The 20,451-nt window shown below is 43.3% G+C and overlaps 1 protein-coding gene across 1 annotated transcript; it reads right to left on the bottom strand.

Annotated features, from left to right (window-relative positions):
• Window positions 1-3,977: 3,977 nt before the first annotated feature.
• LOC116245171 (uncharacterized) lies at window positions 3,978-4,322 on the bottom strand. The gene has a single exon (XM_031616841.1). It carries the CDS (start codon window positions 4,320-4,322, stop codon window positions 3,978-3,980), a length of 345 nt encoding a protein of 114 aa, XP_031472701.1.
• Between the last annotated feature and the right edge of the window lie 16,129 nt (window positions 4,323-20,451).

The following is a 20,451-nucleotide window of genomic DNA, read 5'->3' as shown; positions in this document are numbered from 1 at the left end:
ACCATCAAATTCCCCACTGGCGAGCTTGCGGAGGCGGGGATCAACATTAGGCCGGGGCGGTGGAGCTACTGAAGAGTCTGAAGGGCAAGTACGAGGTGATGATCTTTACGGCGAGCCACTCCTGCTACGCCAACTAGATCTTGAACTTTCTGGACCCTGAGGGCGACCTAATCCAGCACAGACTCTATCGCTAGCACTGCTTCATTTCCAACGAGGGCTACTTCGTGAAGGACCTGCGCATCCTGGGCCGCCCCATGAAGGACGTGCTCCTGGTGGACAACGCAGCCTACTCCTACGCCTTCCAGCTGGACAACGGCATTCCTATTCTTCCCTACTTCAAGGGCAAGCACGACTACGAGTTGCGTGCACTTGAAAACTACCTGCATCTTTTGTTGGGCAGTGATGACATCCGTGAGAGAACCGCAAGTTGTTCAAGCTGAACCGGTACTGGAGTTTCAAGGTTCTGTGTAGCGTTTAGTGGAGTAGCTCTACCTGTAGTGAGTTTGGTCCTTCGGTTGGAGAAAATGATGCACATTTGATTTTATTCTACAAAGTTATCATTCTACGTTTTATCTACATAGATGTGCTGCAAATTTTTCCGGCCGATTTCGGTTCCCATAATAAATATGAAGTCAAGCTTCCTCTCTCCTCTGCCGCCCTGCACCTCCTAAAGGACAATCACACTACACGGACAACCCGTGAATATTCGTTCAGAAGCACATTTGGAACGTCTCCCTGCGGACGGACCCAAGCATAATGATGTCCTCTGATCGAAAACTACTACTGCCAAAGTCGTTGTGGGAGTTAACCAAAGTTACTATTGTGAAAATTGGTCGGGAAACCCTCAGACTCACCGATCGCATCACTCTTCGCCCTCAGCCATCCATCGATGAGGACAACAGGACCAAATATAGTTCTAACAGCTCCCAATAAGAGGTGGAGCCCCAAAAACAAAGAAAAAATAGGAAAGCCAACTTTCCAAGCAGGCCAAGGAGATCCTCTCTGCCTTTTAGGAATGGATTCGTGCCAATGAGCCCGAATATTTCAGAGCTGTCATAGCCCTCAAAGAGGACTACAAGACGTAGCCTGAGCTGGTCAACTTCCTGACGTTGAATTACGGCATGCGCCACCTTTTCCTGGCCTTTACTGATGAATACTTCATCAAAAATTCCCAGACCAAATTAGGGAAGCTGGCTACGGTGTGGATAAAGAGATGCTAGACGGCCCGTGAAGAGTACAGTGTGAAGGAGAAATACATTTAGGATGTATTGACCAAGATGTGAAATTTCCTACTATCGAGACGGTGATTTATATATCCTTTTTTTACTTTTACTTATAGCTTATCATCCATCGTTAATTAAAGTAGCTTAAGTTGGGCAACATAACTTCAGGCGCAAAATTAATTTATACAAGATCACTCTGAAATGGACGGAGAGTCATCGATATCCACTTAGACTTCAACTGAATCATCAACACCCACTTACGCAGTGGTATCCACCTCAATTCCTATTTCCTATTGCAGATCGGTGGATCCTTGCTCTCCATCCACTTATATGCTCTCAATTTATGCGTCTGCCGCTTCAGGGTTATCGATACTGATTTAGCTATCGGCAGTGATGCGTTATCTGCAGCGGAGAACTATAGCTCGTCTAGGCTGTCCTCAAACTAATCTGCCACCACTTCGATGGCGTTTTCGAACATCTCCTCTATCTTCTACGTCAGGGAATCGCTTTCCATTGACTGGGTGGTTTCCGTCATTATATTCATGCGTGAGTTTAGCTCCTTCCTCTATTTCAAACCCACTATCTTCTCGTACTGAGCCACTTGTTTTTTCGCTCTTTCCTTATCCTATTTGTTTCTGACCTTGAGTACTCTACGATTTTGCCAATCTTATTATTTATGCTTTCCATCTTCTTCTCCAGCGTCGATAGCCTCCTCTGCAACGTTTCCTACTTCTTTTGAGCGGCGATTGAGCTCTTGTACAGCTCATAGAAGGGAAGCCCGAGTACGATCAGGTAGAAGAGTATCTCATAGAATGACTCAATGCCTTTCTCAAGCAGAATCTCATCCTTAAGTTCAGCCATCTGCCTATTTTTGGCAGTTTTTAGTATCCTGTGATTGATCCAATACTCGAGCAGTTGTGACTTCCTGCCGAGACCGATGAAAAATCCTGCGAACTTGGAGCCAGGTTTTTCTATTTGTTTCCTTTTGGCGTAGCCAAGCATGGGTCGTGAGAATGTGCGAATGAGGAGGGTAATATCTTCTGGAAGGGAACATCTTATAAGGATAAATGCACAATTAAAATTAATTTGAGTTAGGCAAATCATAAACAATAGCCAATTATCAACCCATCTAATAAGAATGAGACATCCCTCGCAAATCTAATCATATAATAAAAAAAACATCAAAAAAACTCGAAAAATCATAGTTTTTGCTTTTGCAGGTATGAATGATCTAGTAATCGTTATTGGATATGTCGTGCGTATCTATGTTGGGAAAGGTGGTATGATATAATGGACGGAAATGATCATTTGGGCGGTTCTTAGTCGTCCTCGACGTCGATTAAATTTTCATAATCAAACTCTTCCTTGTCTAAGTTGACAGCCTATATGTCGCCGAACTTCTCTCTCAACACCACCGCCTTCCGCTCAGGCTCCTCCTGCATCCGACGCTCCCTCTCCTCGCGCAGCTCCTTCTAAATGCTCTCCTCCAGACGCTGACTGGCTTCCCGTTTCAACTGGTTCATCTACTTGATGTTGCTGCCCAGTTCCTTCAGCTTGGCTGTATGCTGGTTGAGGCCAAGATCCTACATTGTGCGGATGATACGATGAGGGCGGCTTCAAGGTGTTCTGCGCTGATGGTTTTTTGTTGGCCTGTTCGCACATCTCGTTGGCCCTGTCTGACAATCTGACGACGAAATCTAGATGGGGGGTTTGTTACCTTTGGAGACTCCGAGCAGTTTTGTGATGAAGTCAGGATTGTAATGATGCGTGGTGTGCTGCTTGACGAAGCTGTTCATCGTGGCCTTGGGTAATTGTTCTCCCTCCATTTTTCACCTTCAAATTTACCATTTTATTATGTGGCTAGCCTTTATAGTACAGCTCTCGAAAGTCACTCACCGTCAACATACCGCAAATATTTCTCCTTTTATTTTGCCGATGCTCGAAATAATAAACTCACATCAAAATATACCATTATATCCATAGAAGAACACAAACCAAACTTGGATCATCTGCGTGAAAACTTGTAGGGTGAAGCAGAGTGAACAGATATATGTGGTTTTTTGGGAGTGTCCAATCTATTGAAGCTGATTTATTGTAAATGAGCAAAGTAATATAGCCCAATTCTGCGACCTGCAGGCAAGAGAACAGCCTTGCAGGCATCTCCAAGTACAACGTAAGCTTCCTCTACCAAAAACACTCGCCTTTCTCCAAGAGATAAGCCAAAAATTTGGATCCAATCCACCACGAGCAATCTTTGGCCCTCCGCAAAAACGCCCCAAACTAACTGGAAAGCTCATTCACGCGCACCTCCTCCCAATCCTTCGCGGGGGCCAGGTCGTCCAGCTGCCAGTAGACTCAGAAATGCTTCCAAAATTGCATGAGCAGGCATGAATAAAACGAGTAGGACGGCTTCGTCGTATCGAGGTACGGCTTTCCGCAGCGGAAAAAGAGGTCGGGAGACCAGCAGCTCCTGAAATTGCTGCTCAAAAATGCAGAGAAGCTGGCTTAGAACGAGAAGTACCATAGGGAACTTCAGAGAAGGAACGCACAGCTTTTCGACTAAAACGTGGAAACGCACCAAAAGATAATCCCCAGACTGAAGTACCGAACTCGGTTCAACTGCAGCAAGGCCATGTAGAACACTGCCAGGATAGACCTTTTTCGTTCATAGCGGCACCACATTATAAACAGTTTCCGTGGGAGTATGCAGGCGTGATAGGAGGACATAGTTGATAATTCTGAGTTTAAATAGAATCATTTCTTGGCCTTGGCTTGCTGGGCTCTGAGGAGGTTCATGAGTGACTCTCTTTTTAGCTTAGCTCTTCTGTGGGTGCCCAAGGCTTTCTTGGAGAGCTTCAAGGCGCGTTTGGTGTCCTTGACGCTGCCGGCCTTGAGGAACTCGATGACTCTCTTCTCGTAGGTGGAGACGCCGCCGACCTCGCCGATGACCTGTCTAATGAGCTTGACTCTCTTGCCGAGCTTGCCCTTCCTGGCGGAGGGACGTGCGCTCTTGGACTGCTTGCCGGCAGCCTTGAACTTTGTGATGGCGTGGCCCTTGTTTTGGCCGATGGCAATCACCGCGGGATGCGATTTGACCATATTAATTAATATTAATTAAAATAATCAATTAATATATAACCGACCATCAAGGGAAACAGTTGTTCCTGATACTCCGGATTATCCTCTTGAAGTAAAATGCACTTCCCGATTACAAATCGAAGTGAACCTGAACCGACTTTCCCTATAACTCTCCGAAAAGAATGCTGAAGATGATGTTGGATTAGATTGTCTAGCTTTAAAGCTTTTCTGTGTATTGGTATTGCACTCGGATCTAGATAATATAATTTATACGCCTTCCTCAGTGTCCTTTATCTATTTGCAACTGCATTATTCGGTTTATTCGGTTGTGATGTCCTAGCTTTCGTCCTATGACAGTAAGAGCTTGTGGTGAGGATGAATTCTTTGAGGGTGCTCGCCACGAAGGCATATTCGCCATCGCTTACAACGATATCATCGAGTGAGAAGGCATCCAGCTTGTGAAGCTTACGCAGCCCCAGCTTCTCCTTGTTGTAGATCTTCATGAATTCCTTATCCTCTATTTCCTAGTTGTCTCGGGTGTTGTAGCCCTGGTTGTGGATATTGGTAGTTCTTCTCTGCTTCTGCAGTTCCTTCTCCACCCTCCTCTTCTCCAGTAGCGCGTCCATCTTCTTCTTCCTCTCGTCGAATTATACGATTATTTCGTGGTGGGTGCACACGTCGCCCTTGATCCAGGGATGCTTCGAAATCTATATGATGGTTGGTCTTTCGCTGGGAACATACGCCAGCATTTCTGTATTAGGTCCTTAAAGGAGTCGCTGAAGAAGCCAATCGACCTTTTGCGACTGTGAGCGTTCCAGAACACATCGAAACGCTTATCTTTGATTAGCTTGTAGTAGGGATCGGTGAGAACTGCCTTCTCGAATGGCGGATTGCCTGCGAACATGATGAAGAGGATGACTCCGGCAGCGAAGATGTCGGTTTTGCGACCATCGTAGTGCTTGGCGGCAATTTAGGGGCCATATACCCGTCAGTTCCCAGCCGAGTGTGGAGGATTCCAGTGCCATCGCGCCCTCTAATGAGGCAGGAGAAGCCGAAGTCTGCGATTTTGAGGAGGTAGTTGTTGGCTAAGAGTAGATTTTCGGGTTTGATATCGCGGTGGGCATAGCCCTTGTCGTGCATGTAGTGGATGCCGTTCATCATCTGGTGGAAGAAGGTCCTGGTGACTTTGTCGGAGAACTTGCCGGTTTCTGCGATGAAGTCGAAGAGCTCTCCTCCGCCAGCGTACTCTAGAACGATGGCGAAGCAGCTGACGGCGGGCTGGTTGGGTTTCTTATTGGTTGCGTTTTCCTTCACGCTGATAAGCTTGATGATGTTTTCGTGGTTCAGTTCCTTCATGACGCTGAGCTCCTCCTTGAGAGTCTAGAGAGTGGAAGTTTCATGCTTGTACTGCTTGATTGCCACGTACTTGTTCTAGAGGTCAATTGCCAGCTTCACCCTAAGCATCAACCGATAATTACTCAGCCGAATAGCCTGATCCCAGAACTTTTATTATCTTATACTCGTCCAGATACTCGTAATTGGCTTTCTTATCGCCCTACATTCAAAACTAAATTATAAGCTAAGAGCTTATAAGAAGATAAATCGAAAATAGAAATTTACCTGTGGGATGGTCGATGGCGAAGATATGCTGGCATGGATGGATGACGGTTGGGGTGGGGCGTGAGGTGGTTCGATTTATAATAAGTGATTATTAATTTTAGGTTGTTTAAGTTCGAAAAATGGCATCTTCCTAAAAATCCATCACAATATCGATCCTGAAGGCCTACAACTGGAACGAGAGCAGCAACAACTAGTCCTACTAGCTCAGTTTCTACTCGCTGCTCTCCAAGGGCCTCATCCTCCAAAAGATAATCAAGTCCCTCGTCGCCAATAACCAGCTCGTCATCAACACCTCTCTCAAGATCACCTACACTCCCGAGGAATCACAAGTATAAATACCCACACGTAGATTTTGCTGAGATTGGGCAGACTGGAAGAGGGAAAGCCAACCGCCTTTCTCAATGAGTTTGTGATTGATCTGGAGCTGCTGGAGGAAAGGAAAGTGCAGTACTTGCCCTTTGACAAGAACGATAAGATACTGGAGGTGGTGAGCGGAGTGCAGGGCAGGGAAGACCACAAGTAGCAAAGATCAGTGCCCAACAGCAACAAAATCGATCATTTCATTCAGGAAAAATCAGAATACCTCAAGAACGTAGCAGTTCAGAACGGCACTGCCTCGTGGGTCGACTCTAAACTGGAAACCAACCAAAATTTCACGTAAAAACTGTACGCACTCCTGCAGGAAACCAAAAAACTACGACAGAAGATAAACCGACAGAAGAAAAATCCCTTCTTCGATAACCTCGCCACCAGCAATACTGAATCGTTTAAAAACTCATAGAAAATGTCCTTCAATGCCGATGAGATTGAAAACGGCAGGCTACTTGTCAAATCCAGCTCGGAGAATCTTCTCACAGTGCCTAGAAACTTCGCCAAAAATGGGAACAAGAATGAGAAAGAGGAGAAGCGTAAGAGGTGGGAAACGGCGTCTCCCTTCAAGCTGGACCTGAAAAGCTTAGCAATTATAGATCCGAACAGCGTTTATCAGGATGAGATTAAGGAAGATGAAGATGAAGTGATCCGGAGCAAGCAGTAGGGGTTTTCAGCTTTCAAGAACAATAGGCACCAGCTATCAGCCTACCTGCCTAACATATATCAAAACAACTGATACTTATATTATCTCCTGCTTTCATCAAAGACAGCCAATATTAAGCAATAAACGGTCTTAATGAGAAGATTCCATGTGTATGATAGAGCTAAAAACATATACGTTCACTTCGCCGTGGTCGATTTGGGTCTTGGAAACTAATATTTGAAGATACTGCATTTTAGTCCTTAAATAAGCAGCCTCTCATAGTTAATTGCGATTTGCAGATGATTAAAGCTCATTCCAAGACCGTCAAATCAATTATTGCGAGAATAAACTTTAGAAAGAAAATGGTTAGCCCTTTATGATGGCAAAGTGTTTGTAATGCTAAGGAACTTCTGGTTTTTAAGGCAAACGGCAATTTAATATTAAGATTGAGCCTGAGCAATCAATAATCTACCTGACTATGGAAATTTAATTTAAAACGAGAGGCCTATAATTGATTAACTCTTGACAAGGGAGCAGAAAAAATGGACAAGAAATCTCTTGCGACAGTAGCAAAATAAGCCCTTGAGAATTCCAAAAAGGAAGCCGGCTATCTTTCGCGATTAACGCGATAACAGCTCTAGCTTGTTAGGCGGTCTGTTGTTGATCAAATTGCATAAGAAGTTCCATAAGCTAAGAAGCTTCAAGCACTTCAAGATAATGTGGACCACTAAATAGAACACAGGCAGTAAAGTAAAACATTATTTAGATAGAAGCGAAAAGAAAAGACACATTGGCTGACCGATATATTTAGATCAGAAAAGCAGCATCGGAAATAACAAGCAAACAACTCTACTGGGTGGGAGGTGTTTCACTGCTTGTGGGAAGCGGATTAGCATTCGCCAAGAAATAAGACAAGGAAGGGTGGCCATGGTGGGGATATTTACTAGTCGGAATAATAGTCACTATTATCATGGGACTCACAATCATCATCCTCTATAACTGCAAATGTGCCCAAAAGCTTGAAGACTAAGAAGCAAGAAGACTCTAAGAAAAAAATTAAGAATGAATGATTAGGATAGCTTAAATTTTAAAATTTATACCAGAAAAACATATTTTAATGATGCCCAATTCGGTTCGATTTTGTAGCAAGCCTAGGCTTCTCAGCCATGCAGATTTGGACATTGATGCTAAACGCATATGCTACATCTGGTATCAATATTTTCAAGCGAGGCCTTTGGCCGAGACATTTATTACTATAAAGTTATTGCATTTCATATTCAAGCACAGAGAGGAAGTTCAATTGACTGTAGTATAATGGATTAATCTCTAGCCTCTACCGACTAATGGGCAATAATAAATATGGAGCCAAATTACTCAAACCGACTTCAATGGCATGATGGCCCAAAGACGCCAGAGCGGAATTCTCGTACCTTTCTTCAGCTAGCTTCCAGCAACTGGCGAACCTTGTCTTGCTACACCAATCCCTAGCGGAGTTTGAAACCCGCTTACGGGAGATGCCCATTGTCCATGAAGTAGCCAACCAAGAAAACCGCCAAGCCCAGCAACTTCAAGTCAGGAACACGTTCCGAATACTGTGTCCCGCACTCTTCCAAGAAACGCTCCCCTAATATATATTTGTCCTAATTAAGAGCTTCTTCAGCGCAATTTGCCCGGGCATCAGAAGTGGTTCAGAGCAAGAGCCTATCGTTTCGCTAAGTTTTTGAACAAAATACGGAAGAGGCGTCAAGCTCAAAAGCCTCAAAATGACATCAATAACCAACTGATTTGCCTCAAGAAGCTCAGAGCTGCCCAGAGAGCGGAATAGCGAAAGTCCTGGCTGAGACCACACCAGCGCCAGGAAAAGCAAAACTTAGTGAGTATCGGCCAGAAGCTTGAGGGCTAGCTCAGTTTCTACTCGCTGCTCTCCAAGGGCCTCATCCTCCAAAAGATAATCAAGTCCCTCGTCGCCAATAACCAGCTCGTCATCAACACCTCTCTCAAGATCACCTACACTCCCGAGGAATCACAAGTATAAATACCCACACGTAGATTTTGCTGAGATTGGGCAGACTGGAAGAGGGAAAGCCAACCGCCTTTCTCAATGAGTTTGTGATTGATCTGGAGCTGCTGGAGGAAAGGAAAGTGCAGTACTTGCCCTTTGACAAGAACGATAAGATACTGGAGGTGGTGAGCGGAGTGCAGGGCAGGAAGACCACAAGTAGCAAAGATCAGTGCCCAACAGCAACAAAATCGATCATTTCATTCAGGAAAAATCAGAATACCTCAAGAACGTAGCAGTTCAGAACGGCACTGCCTCGTGGGTCGACTCTAAACTGGAAACCAACCAAAATTTCACGTAAAAACTGTACGCACTCCTGCAGGAAACCAAAAAACTACGACAGAAGATAAACCGACAGAAGAAAAATCCCTTCTTCGATAACCTCGCCACCAGCAATACTGAATCGTTTAAAAACTCATAGAAAATGTCCTTCAATGCCGATGAGATTGAAAACGGCAGGCTACTTGTCAAATCCAGCTCGGAGAATCTTCTCACAGTGCCTAGAAACTTCGCCAAAAATGGGAACAAGAATGAGAAAGAGGAGAAGCGTAAGAGGTGGGAAACGGCGTCTCCCTTCAAGCTGGACCTGAAAAGCTTAGCAATTATAGATCCGAACAGCGTTTATCAGGATGAGATTAAGGAAGATGAAGATGAAGTGATCCGGAGCAAGCAGTAGGGGTTTTCAGCTTTCAAGAACAATAGGCACCAGCTATCAGCCTACCTGCCTAACATATATCAAAACAACTGATACTTATATTATCTCCTGCTTTCATCAAAGACAGCCAATATTAAGCAATAAACGGTCTTAATGAGAAGATTCCATGTGTATGATAGAGCTAAAAACATATACGTTCACTTCGCCGTGGTCGATTGGGTCTTGGAAACTAATATTTGAAGATACTGCATTTTAGTCCTTAAATAAGCAGCCTCTCATAGTTAATTGCGATTTGCAGATGATTAAAGCTCATTCCAAGACCGTCAAATCAATTATTGCGAGAATAAACTTTAGAAAGAAAATGGTTAGCCCTTTATGATGGCAAAGTGTTTGTAATGCTAAGGAACTTCTGGTTTTTAAGGCAAACGGCAATTTAATATTAAGATTGAGCCTGAGCAATCAATAATCTACCTGACTATGGAAATTTAATTTAAAACGAGAGGCCTATAATTGATTAACTCTTGACAAGGGAGCAGAAAAAATGGACAAGAAATCTCTTGCGACAGTAGCAAAATAAGCCCTTGAGAATTCCAAAAAGGAAGCCGGCTATCTTTCGCGATTAACGCGATAACAGCTCTAGCTTGTTAGGCGGTCTGTTGTTGATCAAATTGCATAAGAAGTTCCATAAGCTAAGAAGCTTCAAGCACTTCAAGATAATGTGGACCACTAAATAGAACACAGGCAGTAAAGTAAAACATTATTTAGATAGAAGCGAAAAGAAAAGACACATTGGCTGACCGATATATTTAGATCAGAAAAGCAGCATCGGAAATAACAAGCAAACAACTCTACTGGGTGGGAGGTGTTTCACTGCTTGTGGGAAGCGGATTAGCATTCGCCAAGAAATAAGACAAGGAAGGGTGGCCATGGTGGGGATATTTACTAGTCGGAATAATAGTCACTATTATCATGGGACTCACAATCATCATCCTCTATAACTGCAAATGTGCCCAAAAGCTTGAAGACTAAGAAGCAAGAAGACTCTAAGAAAAAAATTAAGAATGAATGATTAGGATAGCTTAAATTTTAAAATTTATACCAGAAAAACATATTTTAATGATGCCCAATTCGGTTCGATTTTGTAGCAAGCCTAGGCTTCTCAGCCATGCAGATTTGGACATTGATGCTAAACGCATATGCTACATCTGGTATCAATATTTTCAAGCGAGGCCTTTGGCCGAGACATTTATTACTATAAAGTTATTGCATTTCATATTCAAGCACAGAGAGGAAGTTCAATTGACTGTAGTATAATGGATTAATCTCTAGCCTCTACCGACTAATGGGCAATAATAAATATGGAGCCAAATTACTCAAACCGACTTCAATGGCATGATGGCCCAAAGACGCCAGAGCGGAATTCTCGTACCTTTCTTCAGCTAGCTTCCAGCAACTGGCGAACCTTGTCTTGCTACACCAATCCCTAGCGGAGTTTGAAACCCGCTTACGGGAGATGCCCATTGTCCATGAAGTAGCCAACCAAGAAAACCGCCAAGCCCAGCAACTTCAAGTCAGGAACACGTTCCGAATACTGTGTCCCGCACTCTTCCAAGAAACGCTCCCCTAATATATATTTGTCCTAATTAAGAGCTTCTTCAGCGCAATTTGCCCGGGCATCAGAAGTGGTTCAGAGCAAGAGCCTATCGTTTCGCTAAGTTTTTGAACAAAATACGGAAGAGGCGTCAAGCTCAAAAGCCTCAAAATGACATCAATAACCAACTGATTTGCCTCAAGAAGCTCAGAGCTGCCCAGAGAGCGGAATAGCGAAAGTCCTGGCTGAGACCACACCAGCGCCAGGAAAAGCAAAACTTAGTGAGTATCGGCCAGAAGCTTGAGGGCTAGCTCAGTTTCTACTCGCTGCTCTCCAAGGGCCTCATCCTCCAAAAGATAATCAAGTCCCTCGTCGCCAATAACCAGCTCGTCATCAACACCTCTCTCAAGATCACCTACACTCCCGAGGAATCACAAGTATAAATACCCACACGTAGATTTTGCTGAGATTGGGCAGACTGGAAGAGGGAAAGCCAACCGCCTTTCTCAATGAGTTTGTGATTGATCTGGAGCTGCTGGAGGAAAGGAAAGTGCAGTACTTGCCCTTTGACAAGAACGATAAGATACTGGAGGTGGTGAGCGGAGTGCAGGGCAGGGAAGACCACAAGTAGCAAAGATCAGTGCCCAACAGCAACAAAATCGATCATTTCATTCAGGAAAAATCAGAATACCTCAAGAACGTAGCAGTTCAGAACGGCACTGCCTCGTGGGTCGACTCTAAACTGGAAACCAACCAAAATTTCACGTAAAAACTGTACGCACTCCTGCAGGAAACCAAAAAACTACGACAGAAGATAAACCGACAGAAGAAAAATCCCTTCTTCGATAACCTCGCCACCAGCAATACTGAATCGTTTAAAAACTCATAGAAAATGTCCTTCAATGCCGATGAGATTGAAAACGGCAGGCTACTTGTCAAATCCAGCTCGGAGAATCTTCTCACAGTGCCTAGAAACTTCGCCAAAAATGGGAACAAGAATGAGAAAGAGGAGAAGCGTAAGAGGTGGGAAACGGCGTCTCCCTTCAAGCTGGACCTGAAAAGCTTAGCAATTATAGATCCGAACAGCGTTTATCAGGATGAGATTAAGGAAGATGAAGATGAAGTGATCCGGAGCAAGCAGTAGGGGTTTTCAGCTTTCAAGAACAATAGGCACCAGCTATCAGCCTACCTGCCTAACATATATCAAAACAACTGATACTTATATTATCTCCTGCTTTCATCAAAGACAGCCAATATTAAGCAATAAACGGTCTTAATGAGAAGATTCCATGTGTATGATAGAGCTAAAAACATATACGTTCACTTCGCCGTGGTCGATTTGGGTCTTGGAAACTAATATTTGAAGATACTGCATTTTAGTCCTTAAATAAGCAGCCTCTCATAGTTAATTGCGATTTGCAGATGATTAAAGCTCATTCCAAGACCGTCAAATCAATTATTGCGAGAATAAACTTTAGAAAGAAAATGGTTAGCCCTTTATGATGGCAAAGTGTTTGTAATGCTAAGGAACTTCTGGTTTTTAAGGCAAACGGCAATTTAATATTAAGATTGAGCCTGAGCAATCAATAATCTACCTGACTATGGAAATTTAATTTAAAACGAGAGGCCTATAATTGATTAACTCTTGACAAGGGAGCAGAAAAAATGGACAAGAAATCTCTTGCGACAGTAGCAAAATAAGCCCTTGAGAATTCCAAAAAGGAAGCCGGCTATCTTTCGCGATTAACGCGATAACAGCTCTAGCTTGTTAGGCGGTCTGTTGTTGATCAAATTGCATAAGAAGTTCCATAAGCTAAGAAGCTTCAAGCACTTCAAGATAATGTGGACCACTAAATAGAACACAGGCAGTAAAGTAAAACATTATTTAGATAGAAGCGAAAAGAAAAGACACATTGGCTGACCGATATATTTAGATCAGAAAAGCAGCATCGGAAATAACAAGCAAACAACTCTACTGGGTGGGAGGTGTTTCACTGCTTGTGGGAAGCGGATTAGCATTCGCCAAGAAATAAGACAAGGAAGGGTGGCCATGGTGGGGATATTTACTAGTCGGAATAATAGTCACTATTATCATGGGACTCACAATCATCATCCTCTATAACTGCAAATGTGCCCAAAAGCTTGAAGACTAAGAAGCAAGAAGACTCTAAGAAAAAATTAAGAATGAATGATTAGGATAGCTTAAATTTTAAAATTTATACCAGAAAAACATATTTTAATGATGCCCAATTCGGTTCGATTTTGTAGCAAGCCTAGGCTTCTCAGCCATGCAGATTTGGACATTGATGCTAAACGCATATGCTACATCTGGTATCAATATTTTCAAGCAAGGCCTTTGGCCGAGACATTTATTACTATAAAGTTATTGCATTTCATATTCAAGCACAGAGAGGAAGTTCAATTGACTGTAGTATAATGGATTAATCTCTAGCCTCTACCGACTAATGGGCAATAATAAATATGGAGCCAAATTACTCAAACCGACTTCAATGGCATGATGGCCCAAAGACGCCAGAGCGGAATTCTCGTACCTTTCTTCAGCTAGCTTCCAGCAACTGGCGAACCTTGTCTTGCTACACCAATCCCTAGCGGAGTTTGAAACCCGCTTACGGGAGATGCCCATTGTCCATGAAGTAGCCAACCAAGAAAACCGCCAAGCCCAGCAACTTCAAGTCAGGAACACGTTCCGAATACTGTGTCCCGCACTCTTCCAAGAAACGCTCCCCTAATATATATTTGTCCTAATTAAGAGCTTCTTCAGCGCAATTTGCCCGGGCATCAGAAGTGGTTCAGAGCAAGAGCCTATCGTTTCGCTAAGTTTTTGAACAAAATACGGAAGAGGCGTCAAGCTCAAAAGCCTCAAAATGACATCAATAACCAACTGATTTGCCTCAAGAAGCTCAGAGCTGCCCAGAGAGCGGAATAGCGAAAGTCCTGGCTGAGACCACACCAGCGCCAGGAAAAGCAAAACTTAGTGAGTATCGGCCAGAAGCTTGAGGGCTAGCTCAGTTTCTACTCGCTGCTCTCCAAGGGCCTCATCCTCCAAAAGATAATCAAGTCCCTCGTCGCCAATAACCAGCTCGTCATCAACACCTCTCTCAAGATCACCTACACTCCCGAGGAATCACAAGTATAAATACCCACACGTAGATTTTGCTGAGATTGGGCAGACTGGAAGAGGGAAAGCCAACCGCCTTTCTCAATGAGTTTGTGATTGATCTGGAGCTGCTGGAGGAAAGGAAAGTGCAGTACTTGCCCTTTGACAAGAACGATAAGATACTGGAGGTGGTGAGCGGAGTGCAGGGCAGGGAAGACCACAAGTAGCAAAGATCAGTGCCCAACAGCAACAAAATCGATCATTTCATTCAGGAAAAATCAGAATACCTCAAGAACGTAGCAGTTCAGAACGGCACTGCCTCGTGGGTCGACTCTAAACTGGAAACCAACCAAAATTTCACGTAAAAACTGTACGCACTCCTGCAGGAAACCAAAAAACTACGACAGAAGATAAACCGACAGAAGAAAAATCCCTTCTTCGATAACCTCGCCACCAGCAATACTGAATCGTTTAAAAACTCATAGAAAATGTCCTTCAATGCCGATGAGATTGAAAACGGCAGGCTACTTGTCAAATCCAGCTCGGAGAATCTTCTCACAGTGCCTAGAAACTTCGCCAAAAATGGGAACAAGAATGAGAAAGAGGAGAAGCGTAAGAGGTGGGAAACGGCGTCTCCCTTCAAGCTGGACCTGAAAAGCTTAGCAATTATAGATCCGAACAGCGTTTATCAGGATGAGATTAAGGAAGATGAAGATGAAGTGATCCGGAGCAAGCAGTAGGGGTTTTCAGCTTTCAAGAACAATAGGCACCAGCTATCAGCCTACCTGCCTAACATATATCAAAACAACTGATACTTATATTATCTCCTGCTTTCATCAAAGACAGCCAATATTAAGCAATAAACGGTCTTAATGAGAAGATTCCATGTGTATGATAGAGCTAAAAACATATACGTTCACTTCGCCGTGGTCGATTTGGGTCTTGGAAACTAATATTTGAAGATACTGCATTTTAGTCCTTAAATAAGCAGCCTCTCATAGTTAATTGCGATTTGCAGATGATTAAAGCTCATTCCAAGACCGTCAAATCAATTATTGCGAGAATAAACTTTAGAAAGAAAATGGTTAGCCCTTTATGATGGCAAAGTGTTTGTAATGCTAAGGAACTTCTGGTTTTTAAGGCAAACGGCAATTTAATATTAAGATTGAGCCTGAGCAATCAATAATCTACCTGACTATGGAAATTTAATTTAAAACGAGAGGCCTATAATTGATTAACTCTTGACAAGGGAGCAGAAAAAATGGACAAGAAATCTCTTGCGACAGTAGCAAAATAAGCCCTTGAGAATTCCAAAAAGGAAGCCGGCTATCTTTCGCGATTAACGCGATAACAGCTCTAGCTTGTTAGGCGGTCTGTTGTTGATCAAATTGCATAAGAAGTTCCATAAGCTAAGAAGCTTCAAGCACTTCAAGATAATGTGGACCACTAAATAGAACACAGGCAGTAAAGTAAAACATTATTTAGATAGAAGCGAAAGAAAAGACACATTGGCTGACCGATATATTTAGATCAGAAAAGCAGCATCGGAAATAACAAGCAAACAACTCTACTGGGTGGGAGGTGTTTCACTGCTTGTGGGAAGCGGATTAGCATTCGCCAAGAAATAAGACAAGGAAGGGTGGCCATGGTGGGGATATTTACTAGTCGGAATAATAGTCACTATTATCATGGGACTCACAATCATCATCCTCTATAACTGCAAATGTGCCCAAAAGCTTGAAGACTAAGAAGCAAGAAGACTCTAAGAAAAAAATTAAGAATGAATGATTAGGATAGCTTAAATTTTAAAATTTATACCAGAAAAACATATTTTAATGATGCCCAATTCGGTTCGATTTTGTAGCAAGCCTAGGCTTCTCAGCCATGCAGATTTGGACATTGATGCTAAACGCATATGCTACATCTGGTATCAATATTTCAAGCGAGGCCTTTGGCCGAGACATTTATTACTATAAAGTTATTGCATTTCATATTCAAGCACAGAGAGGAAGTTCAATTGACTGTAGTATAATGGATTAATCTCTAGCCTCTACCGACTAATGGGCAATAATAAATATGGAGCCAAATTACTCAAACCGACTTCAATGGCATGATGGCCCAAAGACGCCAGAGCGGAATTCTCGTACCTTTCTTCAGCTAGCTTCCAGCAACTGGCGAACCTTGTCTTGCTACACCAATCCCTAGCGGAGTTTGAAACCCGCTTACGGGAGATGCCCATTGTCCATGAAGTAGCCAACCAAGAAAACCGCCAAGCCCAGCAACTTCAAGTCAGGAACACGTTCCGAATACTGTGTCCCGCACTCTTCCAAGAAACGCTCCCCTAATATATATTTGTCCTAATTAAGAGCTTCTTCAGCGCAATTTGCCCGGGCATCAGAAGTGGTTCAGAGCAAGAGCCTATCGTTTCGCTAAGTTTTTGAACAAAATACGGAAGAGGCGTCAAGCTCAAAAGCCTCAAAATGACATCAATAACCAACTGATTTGCCTCAAGAAGCTCAGAGCTGCCCAGAGAGCGGAATAGCGAAAGTCCTGGCTGAGACCACACCAGCGCCAGGAAAAGCAAAACTTAGTGAGTATCGGCCAGAAGCTTGAGGGCTAGCTCAGTTTCTACTCGCTGCTCTCCAAGGGCCTCATCCTCCAAAAGATAATCAAGTCCCTCGTCGCCAATAACCAGCTCGTCATCAACACCTCTCTCAAGATCACCTACACTCCGAGGAATCACAAGTATAAATACCCACACGTAGATTTTGCTGAGATTGGGCAGACTGGAAGAGGGAAAGCCAACCGCCTTTCTCAATGAGTTTGTGATTGATCTGGAGCTGCTGGAGGAAAGGAAAGTGCAGTACTTGCCCTTTGACAAGAACGATAAGATACTGGAGGTGGTGAGCGGAGTGCAGGGCAGGGAAGACCACAAGTAGCAAAGATCAGTGCCCAACAGCAACAAAATCGATCATTTCATTCAGGAAAAATCAGAATACCTCAAGAACGTAGCAGTTCAGAACGGCACTGCCTCGTGGGTCGACTCTAAACTGGAAACCAACCAAAATTTCACGTAAAAACTGTACGCACTCCTGCAGGAAACCAAAAAACTACGACAGAAGATAAACCGACAGAAGAAAAATCCCTTCTTCGATAACCTCGCCACCAGCAATACTGAATCGTTTAAAAACTCATAGAAAATGTCCTTCAATGCCGATGAGATTGAAAACGGCAGGCTACTTGTCAAATCCAGCTCGGAGAATCTTCTCACAGTGCCTAGAAACTTCGCCAAAAATGGGAACAAGAATGAGAAAGAGGAGAAGCGTAAGAGGTGGGAAACGGCGTCTCCCTTCAAGCTGGACCTGAAAAGCTTAGCAATTATAGATCCGAACAGCGTTTATCAGGATGAGATTAAGGAAGATGAAGATGAAGTGATCCGGAGCAAGCAGTAGGGGTTTTCAGCTTTCAAGAACAATAGGCACCAGCTATCAGCCTACCTGCCTAACATATATCAAAACAACTGATACTTATATTATCTCCTGCTTTCATCAAAGACAGCCAATATTAAGCAATAAACGGTCTTAATGAGAAGATTCCATGTGTATGATAGAGCTAAAAACATATACGTTCACTTCGCCGTGGTCGATTTGGGTCTTGGAAACTAATATTTGAAGATACTGCATTTTAGTCCTTAAATAAGCAGCCTCTCATAGTTAATTGCGATTTGCAGATGATTAAAGCTCATTCCAAGACCGTCAAATCAATTATTGCGAGAATAAACTTTAGAAAGAAAATGGTTAGCCCTTTATGATGGCAAAGTGTTTGTAATGCTAAGGAACTTCTGGTTTTTAAGGCAAACGGCAATTTAATATTAAGATTGAGCCTGAGCAATCAATAATCTACCTGACTATGGAAATTTAATTTAAAACGAGAGGCCTATAATTGATTAACTCTTGACAAGGGAGCAGAAAAAATGGACAAGAAATCTCTTGCGACAGTAGCAAAATAAGCCCTTGAGAATTCCAAAAAGGAAGCCGGCTATCTTTCGCGATTAACGCGATAACAGCTCTAGCTTGTTAGGCGGTCTGTTGTTGATCAAATTGCATAAGAAGTTCCATAAGCTAAGAAGCTTCAAGCACTTCAAGATAATGTGGACCACTAAATAGAACACAGGCAGTAAAGTAAAACATTATTTAGATAGAAGCGAAAAGAAAAGACACATTGGCTGACCGATATATTTAGATCAGAAAAGCAGCATCGGAAATAACAAGCAAACAACTCTACTGGGTGGGAGGTGTTTCACTGCTTGTGGGAAGCGGATTAGCATTCGCCAAGAAATAAGACAAGGAAGGGTGGCCATGGTGGGGATATTTACTAGTCGGAATAATAGTCACTATTATCATGGGACTCACAATCATCATCCTCTATAACTGCAAATGTGCCCAAAAGCTTGAAGACTAAGAAGCAAGAAGACTCTAAGAAAAAAATTAAGAATGAATGATTAGGATAGCTTAAATTTTAAAATTTATACCAGAAAAACATATTTTAATGATGCCCAATTCGGTTCGATTTTGTAGCAAGCCTAGGCTTCTCAGCCATGCAGATTTGGACATTGATGCTAAACGCATATGCTACATCTGGTATCAATATTTTCAAGCGAGGCCTTTGGCCGAGACATTTATTACTATAAAGTTATTGCATTTCATATTCAAGCACAGAGAGGAAGTTCAATTGACTGTAGTATAATGGATTAATCTCTAGCCTCTACCGACTAATGGGCAATAATAAATATGGAGCCAAATTACTCAAACCGACTTCAATGGCATGATGGCCCAAAGACGCCAGAGCGGAATTCTCGTACCTTTCTTCAGCTAGCTTCCAGCAACTGGCGAACCTTGTCTTGCTACACCAATCCCTAGCGGAGTTTGAAACCCGCTTACGGGAGATGCCCATTGTCCATGAAGTAGCCAACCAAGAAAACCGCCAAGCCCAGCAACTTCAAGTCAGGAACACGTTCCGAATACTGTGTCCCGCACTCTTCCAAGAAACGCTCCCCTAATATATATTTGTCCTAATTAAGAGCTTCTTCAGCGCAATTTGCCCGGGCATCAGAAGTGGTTCAGAGCAAGAGCCTATCGTTTCGCTAAGTTTTTGAACAAAATACGGAAGAGGCGTCAAGCTCAAAAGCCTCAAAATGACATCAATAACCAACTGATTTGCCTCAAGAAGCTCAGAGCTGCCCAGAGAGCGGAATAGCGAAAGTCCTGGCTGAGACCACACCAGCGCCAGGAAAAGCAAAACTTAGTGAGTATCGGCCAGAAGCTTGAGGGCTAGCTCAGTTTCTACTCGCTGCTCTCCAAGGGCCTCATCCTCCAAAAGATAATCAAGTCCCTCGTCGCCAATAACCAGCTCGTCATCAACACCTCTCTCAAGATCACCTACACTCCCGAGGAATCACAAGTATAAATACCCACACGTAGATTTTGCTGAGATTGGGCAGACTGGAAGAGGGAAAGCCAACCGCCTTTCTCAATGAGTTTGTGATTGATCTGGAGCTGCTGGAGGAAAGGAAAGTGCAGTACTTGCCCTTTGACAAGAACGATAAGATACTGGAGGTGGTGAGCGGAGTGCAGGGCAGGGAAGACCACAAGTAGCAAAGATCAGTGCCCAACAGCAACAAAATCGATCATTTCATTCAGGAAAAATCAGAATACCTCAAGAACGTAGCAGTTCAGAACGGCACTGCCTCGTGGGTCGACTCTAAACTGGAAACCAACCAAAATTTCACGTAAAAACTGTACGCACTCCTGCAGGAAACCAAAAAACTACGACAGAAGATAAACCGACAGAAGAAAAATCCCTTCTTCGATAACCTCGCCACCAGCAATACTGAATCGTTTAAAAACTCATAGAAAATGTCCTTCAATGCCGATGAGATTGAAAACGGCAGGCTACTTGTCAAATCCAGCTCGGAGAATCTTCTCACAGTGCCTAGAAACTTCGCCAAAAATGGGAACAAGAATGAGAAAGAGGAGAAGCGTAAGAGGTGGGAAACGGCGTCTCCCTTCAAGCTGGACCTGAAAAGCTTAGCA

This window comes from Nymphaea colorata, unplaced genomic scaffold (genome assembly GCF_008831285.2).
Source record: "Nymphaea colorata isolate Beijing-Zhang1983 unplaced genomic scaffold, ASM883128v2 scaffold0559, whole genome shotgun sequence".
Lineage (NCBI taxonomy): Eukaryota > Viridiplantae > Streptophyta > Magnoliopsida > Nymphaeales > Nymphaeaceae > Nymphaea > Nymphaea colorata.
The sequence above is the reverse complement of the archived record's forward strand: the minus strand, read 5'-3'. Positions and strand labels throughout refer to the sequence as shown.

Coding starts and splice junctions, on each gene's coding strand:
- LOC116245171 (XM_031616841.1), bottom strand. CDS start 4,322: ATGGTCAAATCGCATCCCGCGGTGATTGCCATCGGCCAAAACAAGGGC.